This window comes from Ochotona princeps, chromosome 27, assembly GCF_030435755.1.
Source record: "Ochotona princeps isolate mOchPri1 chromosome 27, mOchPri1.hap1, whole genome shotgun sequence".
Taxonomy (NCBI): domain Eukaryota; kingdom Metazoa; phylum Chordata; class Mammalia; order Lagomorpha; family Ochotonidae; genus Ochotona; species Ochotona princeps.
In genome coordinates this window covers 19,504,969-19,513,298 of record NC_080858.1, presented here as the reverse complement: position 1 = coordinate 19,513,298, position 8,330 = coordinate 19,504,969, and the positions used below count along the sequence as shown (strand labels likewise).

The 8,330-nt window shown below is 54.8% G+C and overlaps 1 protein-coding gene across 3 annotated transcripts; it reads left to right on the top strand.

Annotated features, from left to right (window-relative positions):
• The first annotated feature begins 319 nt into the window (after positions 1 to 319).
• On the top strand, positions 320 to 8,032 carry NRIP2 (nuclear receptor interacting protein 2). Of its 3 annotated transcripts, XM_004596338.2 has the most exons (6): positions 320 to 1,246; positions 4,138 to 4,290; positions 6,942 to 7,024; positions 7,352 to 7,473; positions 7,677 to 7,729; positions 7,932 to 8,032. In XM_004596338.2, exons 1-6 carry the CDS (start codon positions 1,052 to 1,054, stop codon positions 8,022 to 8,024), a joined length of 699 nt encoding a protein of 232 aa, XP_004596395.2. In that variant the 5' UTR covers positions 320 to 1,051; the 3' UTR covers positions 8,025 to 8,032. The 3 variants fall into 3 exon arrangements, with proteins under 3 accessions (XP_004596395.2, XP_058511813.1, XP_058511814.1); XM_058655830.1 differs by lacking the exons at positions 7,677 to 7,729; positions 7,932 to 8,032 and having other exon boundaries at positions 7,352 to 7,649; XM_058655831.1 differs by lacking the exons at positions 320 to 1,246; positions 7,677 to 7,729; positions 7,932 to 8,032 and adding an exon at positions 3,272 to 4,004 and having other exon boundaries at positions 7,352 to 7,649.
• Positions 8,033 to 8,330: the final 298 nt, after the last annotated feature.

The window sequence follows — 8,330 nt, the reverse complement described above, 5'->3', positions numbered from 1 at the left end:
TAACTTTTTTTTTATGCTTGAAATACAGGTTGAGCAGCCCTGATCTGAAAAATCTGAAGTTCCTAATGTTCTCAGATCTGGCGCCAACAAGATGCCAGATGTGGAAAATTCCACATTTGACCTCACGTGCCAGTGGCAGTCAGAATGTGTGTGCACTGGAAACACTGCATACCTCCAGGCTGTATAAGACATGTGTGAAACATATGTGAAGTTCATGCTTAACTTGTGTCCCCAATATACCTCGCTGTGTATGTACAAACATTCCCACACTGGAAAACAACCCAAATATAAAATGCTTCTGGTCTCAAACATTTGAGAGTGAGGGGGACTCCACCTGCACACTGTTTTAAAAAGATCCAGGACTGAGTCCAAGAAGCTGGGGGTGCCCTTGTGGGGCGCTTCAGAGCTGTTCTTGCCATCCCTGGAAGGCCGAACCCCCAGTCCGTGAGCTTAAGACTGTGACCTTTAGGACCGCGCAAAGCGAGAGACTCAGAAAGCTGAAGTTCCCAGGAGGAGAGGATTTTTCACGCTGCACCTCTTTGCGGTTCAGAATCCAGTTCCTGGCCTGCAGAGAGAAAAACCAGCGGCGGCTGGGAGGACGAGAGTCAGGTCGGCACCCCGTGGACTCGAACGCCCGCAAACCCCACGCACACGGGCACGCAGGCCGGCGTCCCGCCGCTCAGCGGCGCGCGCGCGCGCTGCCTCTCCAAATCAGCCGGCAGGGGCACCCCGACGGTTCGCCACGCAGCCAGCCGACTGCACGCCCCTTTCCCGGGCGCTGTGGCCAGGACCCCAGCCGAGGCGACGCGGCTGAGGGAGCCCCCCTTCCCTGCCTCCCTCCCTCCCTCTTCCAGAGCCGGGTTTTTCCAGCCGGCGCCTCACTCCCTCCGCTGCAATCTCTGAGAACTGGGCTGTGACGCGCGCTGCTCCTGCCCATTGCTCCCTTCCTTTCCTGGTTGCCTCCGGCCGAGACCCTCCTGTCAACAGGCAGGGTTTCCAGAAGAGAGACCCCCGGCGGACAGAGGTCCCTTTCCTCCGCCTCGAGGGGGCCATGAGCACCCAGCAGGAGGCCAGGAGAGATGAGGGTGACACCAGGAGAAGGGGACCGGAGGCAGAGCTGCCCCGGGACCGGGCCCCCCTGAGCCAGCAGCGGCGGCTCAAACAGGCCGCCCAGTTCCTGCACAAGGACTCGGCTGACCTGCTGCCCCTCGACAGCCTCAAGAGACTGGGTACCTCCAAGGACTTGGTGAGTACCCCGCCTAACCCTCCTCCCCACCTCCCTCACCTGCTGTGGGCTGGGGCCCTGCCCACGTTGAGGCGGGGCAGGTAGAGGATGAGCATCCTGCCGATTTGGGGGGCTTCCCTCTGGCCATTTTGGGGTTCCTCCTCTTGGGGACCGTTCCCCAGGGCTTGATGGCTGGGAGGGACCCCATCCTGGTGCCCAACCTCCCCTTGCTAGTCACCCTGGGAGCCCAGGGCTTATCTTGTGGATGGGCAACAGCCATGCTGCGGGGAAGGACTGTAACCGCTGGTGTCAGCTCCTGGCTCTGCCCACTTACCAACTTGGGCATGTGACTTTAGAACCTGTGCCTCACTTCTCTATCTGCGAAATGGGGATAAAACCAACCGTCCCTGCCTTGAGGGGTGGTGGTGAACTGCATGAGCTAAGCTGGCTTGTAGAAAGTATTGTGGAAATGCTGTACCTACTCCTGCCGCTGTGGGGTGGAGTCAGCGTTGCAGGGGCCGGAGGAGGTGGGCTTACATCTGGCTTTGACTCCTAGAAGTGAGGAAGACCTGAGGAGAAAGGCTTGGGAGCTCTCATCTCTGGGTCCGCAAGTGGGGGCACCCACCAGAGCTTGCAGGGAAGCAGGCAGGAAGCTTGTCCCATGGCCCAGCAGCTGCACTTCCCAGGGAACCTGGAGCCAGATGCAGCCCAACATGGCCTTTCCTGACCCAGCCCCGTTCCTGGAGATGGATTCTGCCTCCAGGAAGCCATTGTGGCGTCCAGGCGCTCCCCCAGGCCAGCTCCAGGCCAGCATGTTCTGAAGAGGAGAAGCAATGCCCTGAGATTTCAGAAAACAGCTAGGGGAGAAGGGGGACTTCATCCTCCCTGTTAGCAGAGCATCCCTGCTGATGGAACAGGGAAGCAGGCTCGAAAGCTCCCAGAGAACAACTTGTATCTGGGCAGCTCTGGAGAGGCACCCTCCCAACTCCCAACATCCCCAGGGGAATGCCTTAAGTCTCTGGAGAGAAAGTTCTAGACTTTTCATCTCAAGGCACTGTCTTGGCACCTCCCAATCCCATCTCTAGTGGCCACCTCCTGTGGCTTTGTGACAAATTGGGAGACTCCCATGGCCTCCCTCTTCTGCAATAGGGCTGGAACAGTCTGCACAACAGTGGGAGAGACTGGAAGCTTGAATGTTTTGTGGGACAGGTGGCAGGAACTGGGACAGCAGCAGAGTTGGGGGAGGGTCTCATGCTGTCGGTGCTGCTTGCTGGTTGGTCTTCCTGTCGGGGCAGTAATCTCAGGGGTCTCGCAAAGCCAAGGACATAAAGGAGAGGGCAGGTGGAGGGTTGTGTGTGGAGCCCAAGGGGTGATACCTCCTTGCTAGGCAGGTGCCTCCTGCACGCTGAGATAGTCCTGGCATACAGAGGAGTGACACAGACCTTCCTGGGCTAATGGCTGGTGGGAGTGAAGTTAAAAAATAACAACAATAAGAAGCATGGACATTCCCCTGCCTGTTGTACTGGTGCGGGGGAGGAGGCGCATGAGGATGGAGGTGTTATTCCAGAGGAGGCCACCCTGCATCAGGTTCAGGATGCCCGGTAATCAAATCTCTCTCCCACGTAATGTGTGTTGAGGCAGGCATTCATGGGTGTGGCTGAGATAGACCAGGAGGGGAGGCATGGAAGTGAAGCAGCCTGGTCCAGGCCGGACAAGCAGAGTCATGGGGGTAGGGAGGGATGAGGCTGAAGACAGGCAGTGGCTGGGCTCTCTGGGTTGGCCATCATCTTCCAAAGTCTGGGCTCCATCATGCAATCCCTGATGCATTTCAGTATTGTTTCTAAAATTATTTATTTGGAAGGCAGAGGGGATGAGGAGAAGGAGAAGAGAGGTGGGTCTCTCACCAGCTAGTTGACTTCTGAAATGCCTCTAAATGCCAGGGCTGAGTCAGGTCAAAACCAGAAGACAGGAACTCAGTCTGGACCTCCCACATGGGTGGTGGGGACTCAACTACCCCGTCCTATATTACACCCTGCAGGGTGTGAATTAGCAGGAAGCTTAGGTGGGGAGGCGGGAGGGAAGGGGAGTGGAGCTAGTACTTGAACCCCAGGCACTCCAATGTGGGAAGATGCTGCTGCTCCTTGTGCCTGCCCCAGTGCATTTGCAACAGAGAGGTCCATGGTTAGTTTTATTTTTATGCTTGGCTGCTTCTTATGCTTTAATGTGCACACAAGTTCCCCAGGAATCTTCTTAAAATGAATCTCTGATTCAGCCCTGAGGTTTGACCTCAGTCTGGAAGCTTCCATCTGGTGGTGGGTCTGTAAGGCAGCAGCGGAGGCGGGTTCCTGTGACTGTTGGGAGGGGGCTCCCAGAGCCACCAGGGGAGTGGCAGGGAGGCTGGGAGAGAGAGGAGAGGGTCCTCCAAAGACAGTAGGCAAAGCTAGTAGAGTTAGCACATGAGCAGACAGGGCAGGGGTGTTTGCAGGTGGTGGACAGGTGTAGGGGACTCCCAGTGTCTTAGGGGTTTCAAGATTTTATTGCTTCTTTCCATCACACCATCAACCCTTAGGATCTGCAGGCTGTGAAGGATGAGGTCGAGGGATGTCACTTGGGAAAGAAAGTGTTGTAGTTTTCAGATAAAATGTCCCCTCAGAATAAGCTGAACTGTCCCGCGAGCAGGGAGCCTTCTCCTCTTCCTCTCTCTCCATTGCCAAGTAGTCTATTGAGGCTCCAGAAAAACAGCCTGCCTTGCTGCTTGCTCCGCTCTCGCTGTCGTTGGGTGAGTTCATGTCGCTTCCTCCCTGAGGCTCAGGTCTGGGATGAACCTGGGGTGTCTAACGCGGGGGGTGGGACAGAGAGGCCTGCGTTCCTGGGTGTAGACCTGTCTCTGCGTTGTTTTGTGATGGAGTCAGCAGCCACACAGCGTGATCCAGAGACGCCTGGTGGAAGGAAACCAGAGTTGGCTCCAGCGCAAGTCTCCCCTGGCGCAGGCCCCCATTCACGGCCAGGAGAGCCGGGGCAACACGAGTGGGACGCTGCTCCCCGCCCTGCTGGTCAGTTGCAAGGTAGGAGGCCCCTGCAGGCACCCACTCTCATGACCAACTCTCCTCCACCTGCTACTAGCTCACTTCACTTGCTCTCCTGTGGCCAGGAAGGGAGGGAGGGAGAGAGGGAGAAAGAGTCATCTCTCCCGGCTGCCGGGGCCTAAAAATGGCGTTTTCAATCTTGTGTTTATTTACTTATTTATTTTTATTTGAAAGGCAGAGAAAGAGGAGAGAGAAACATAGGGACCTTCCACTGCTGGTGCACTCCCTAAGTGGTTGACCCAGGCTGAAGTTAGGAATCCATTGGAATCTGCCTTTCCAATAAAAAAAATATATATCTTTTTCATAAAAGCATGATATTTTAATGGGAAGATATTCCATGTGCAAGGACAGATTGTACCTCTCCTGCAAAAAACTTTATGTGTTCCCAGGTGATGGATGGTCTTGCTATCTCTGGAGCTGTGTCGCTGCCCAGTCGCTCCTGAACTGTTCCCATTAGATGCCTGGAGAGCTCTCCTTTCGCTCTCCAGCCACTCTGTGCTGAAGGCCAGCTCAGCTGTTCCCTCCTGCTGGAAACCTGGCTTCCCCCGTTGGAAGTAGTCTCTGTCCCACCCAGCCCCCAAGAACATTTAGCTCACATGTTACTTCCTGTAGACATCTAGGAAACAGTATTTTTTTTCAAGATTTATTTTTCATTAGAAAGGCAGGTTTATAGAAAAGAGATCTTCCATCCACTGGTTCACTCTCCAAATGGCGGCAATAGCTAGAGTTGAGCTGATACAAGGCCAGGAGCCAGGAGCTTCTTCTGGGTCTTCCACAGGCAGGGAACTGGATGGGAAGTGGAGCAGCTGGGACACAAACCAGTGGCCATATGAGATGTCGGCCATTGGTGGTAGAGAATTACCCTGTTAGGCCTTTGCGCCAGCCCAGGAAACAGTTATGTTCACTGATGGACCTTCCAGTAGCGTTTCTTGCATAGATGGGTGTAAATGCTCAGTACATGTTTGAGATGGGAAGACAGCCTGTGTGCGTGCATCCAAGAAGTGAACTTGGCTTCCTCTGTTTCCAGTGGTGAGCCTCTGGGTGATGACCTCTGAATGTCCGGTCAAGGGATCCCAGCGTCTCCTCCCTCCTCTGCCTCCAACCTGCTGTTCTCCAGTCAGGACACTCTGTTTCCCAAGGACTCCTCTAAACATATCTCCATTTTTGGCTGGATCTTTCCCAAACTTAGGGATTCATTAAGGATAGTTCTGCTTCTTCTTTTTTTTTTTTTTTTTTTCAAGAATCATGTATTTGGTTCCTTGTGCAGTAGCCTAGTAGCCATATGGGCGCTGGTTCGTGTTCCAGCTACTCCACTGCACTTCCCATCCAGCTCCCTGCTTGTGGCCTGGGAAAGCAGTCGAGGACGGCCCAAAGCCTTGGGACCCTGCACCTGTGGGAGACCTGGAAGAGGCTCCTGACTCCCTGCTTTTGGATTGGCTCAGCTCTGGCTGTTATAGCCACTTGGGGAGCGAACCAACACTCTTCCTCTCTGTAAATTTGCTTTTCCAATTAAAAAATCGTTAAAATAAATAAATCTTTTAAAAAAGGTTACAGAACGTGCGCACAAGAGAAAAATCTTCATCTTCCACTTTTTTTTCCCCTGAAGGCCACAGTGGCCGGAGCTGGACCAAGACAAAGCGAGGAGCCAGGAGCCTCATCTAGGTCTCCCACAGGGATGGCAAGATGACCCAAATACCTGGACCATCTTCCACTGCTTTTCCCAGGCCATTCACAGGGAACTGAATTAGAAGTGGAGCAACCAGGATTTGTTTATTTATTTATTTAAAACATTTATTTTGATTGCAAAGTCAGATGTACAGAGAGGAGGAGAGACAGAGATCTTCCATCTGATGATTCACTCCCCAAGTGACTGCAAGGGCTGGAGCTGAGCCGATCTGAAGCCAGGAGCCTGGAAAATCTTGCAGGTCTCCCACGTGGGTGCAGGGTCCCAAGGTTTTGGGCCATCCTCGACTGCTTTCCCAAGCCACAGGCAGGGAGCTGGATGGGAAGTGGAGCTGCCGGGATTAGAACCGGTGTCCATATGGGATCCCGGGGTGCGTTCGAGGTGAGGACTTTAGCCGCTAGGCTATCGTGCTGGGCCACAGCCAAGATTTAATATGGTATCCACACAGGATGCAGGTGCCATAGTCTGTGGCTTTATGTGCTAAGCCACAATCTTTTTTTAAATCATCAGAACTCATTTGATTCTACAAAAGGAAGCCACAGTCTTTTGAAGACTCATTTCAGACATCATAGTACAGCAGGTTGAACTGCTGTTTGGGACACGCACACTCCATGTCCAAGTGCCTGAGATACAGTCCTGCTTCTGATCCACTTTCCTGCTAATGCACCTGGAAGGCAGATGCTGGTTCAAATCCTCGGTCCCTGCCGTCTGTGTGGGAGACCTGGTAGGAGTTCCTGGTTCGTGGCTTCAGCCTGGCCCAGCCCTGGCTGTTGTTCGCGCTTGAAGAAGTGAACCAGTGGATGAAAGATTCTTTTTCTCTGTCCTTTCTAAAAATTAAAAATGACCAATCATTTTAAAAACCATCCCTAATAGGAAATCTTAAAAGGGCTGAGAAAGGACCCATCCTTGTGGGCTCACTGAACCCTCCCCCAATTCCCTTCCCCAGTGCCAGGACCAGCTGCTTAGAGTGGCCGTGGACACAGGTGCCCCACACAATCAGGTCTCTTCCGCGTGCCTCAGCCGCCTGGGGTGAGTGGGGCCCAGAGCTGTGGCGGGCCATGGGTTTTTTCCCTGGGGTGATGTGACTGTCCTCATGTTAGATGGTGTTGAGGGCTGCACCGTCTGATTATGCTAAGAATCACTGAACTGTGTACTCCAGAGTAGATTTTATGGTATATGAATTATGTTCCCATAAAACTGAAATTTATTCCAAAAGAGTGGCTGGAGGCTCTGACTGAGTAAGATAAGAATTTAGATCCCAGCGGGGGCCGGGGTTGAGGACAGGACAGCGTACAGTGGAGAGGGACATAGTGGGGGTGGAGTGGGAACCTTAACTACCTTGCTTCCCAACTGCAGGCTAGGGAGGAGGGTCCTCAAAGGCCCAGGTGGGGACCTGGCCCCTGAGCCCCCGAGCCAGGTGGAGCAGCTGGAGCTGCAGCTGGGGCAGGAGACTGTGGCGTGCACGGCCCAGGTGGTGGGTGAGTCCTCCCTCCTCCCAGCCTGGCTCCTCCCCTCTCCTGATGTCCTCCTCGGGGTGGGGCCAGCGCCAGGGGTCCTCCAGGATGCGCTGATCATGCCCAGTGGTCTCAGACCTGGTGGACAGAGAAGGGGTAGGTGGGTGCCCCGCGGAGAGCAGCAGTGACCACAGCACTTGTCTTTTGTCCTCCAATGGTTCCCGTAGATGCTGAGGGTCCTGACCTATGCCTGGGACTGCAGACGCTGCTTTCCCTCAAGGTAAGGTGCCCCAGGGAGCTGGGCAAAGTGGTAGGGGCACAGGCACGGAAACATGCATCAGGTGCTGATGAGAAAGACTTCTAGATAGGGGCCTGGGTGAACGGAATACAAGAAGGAGCAAATAGCCTGGCGCAGGTGCAGCGGCAGGGAGGAGCCCGGGGGAGGGGCAGGGGGACCTCACATGACCCTCCCTTTCCTCCAGTGCTGCATCGACCTGGAACAGGGGGTGCTGAGGCTGAAGGCTGCGTCCTCGGAGCTCCCCTTCCTGCCTTTGGATCAAGAGCCTGGCCAGTAACCACTGTCCCGGTCATCCGTCTTCCCCAGGGCACCAGCTGCGGGGACAGCCACACAGCTGGGCACCGTGTGTCCCTCTTCTCACTGACCTGACCCTTATCCCTGACTGACCCACGTCGCTTAGTTTGCCACAGGCCTGTCTGCTGTCAGCAACTGCTGTCTCCCCCCGGGGAGCTTGACTTGGGAGCCCAGGATTGTGGGCTTCTGGCTTCCCTGGTCTCTCAGTCCCTGCTTTCCAAGAAGCGCAACAGCAGGTGGAGGCTGCAGAGAAGAGAGCCAAATGGGGCTCTGGGCCTTGGCCGTGGAG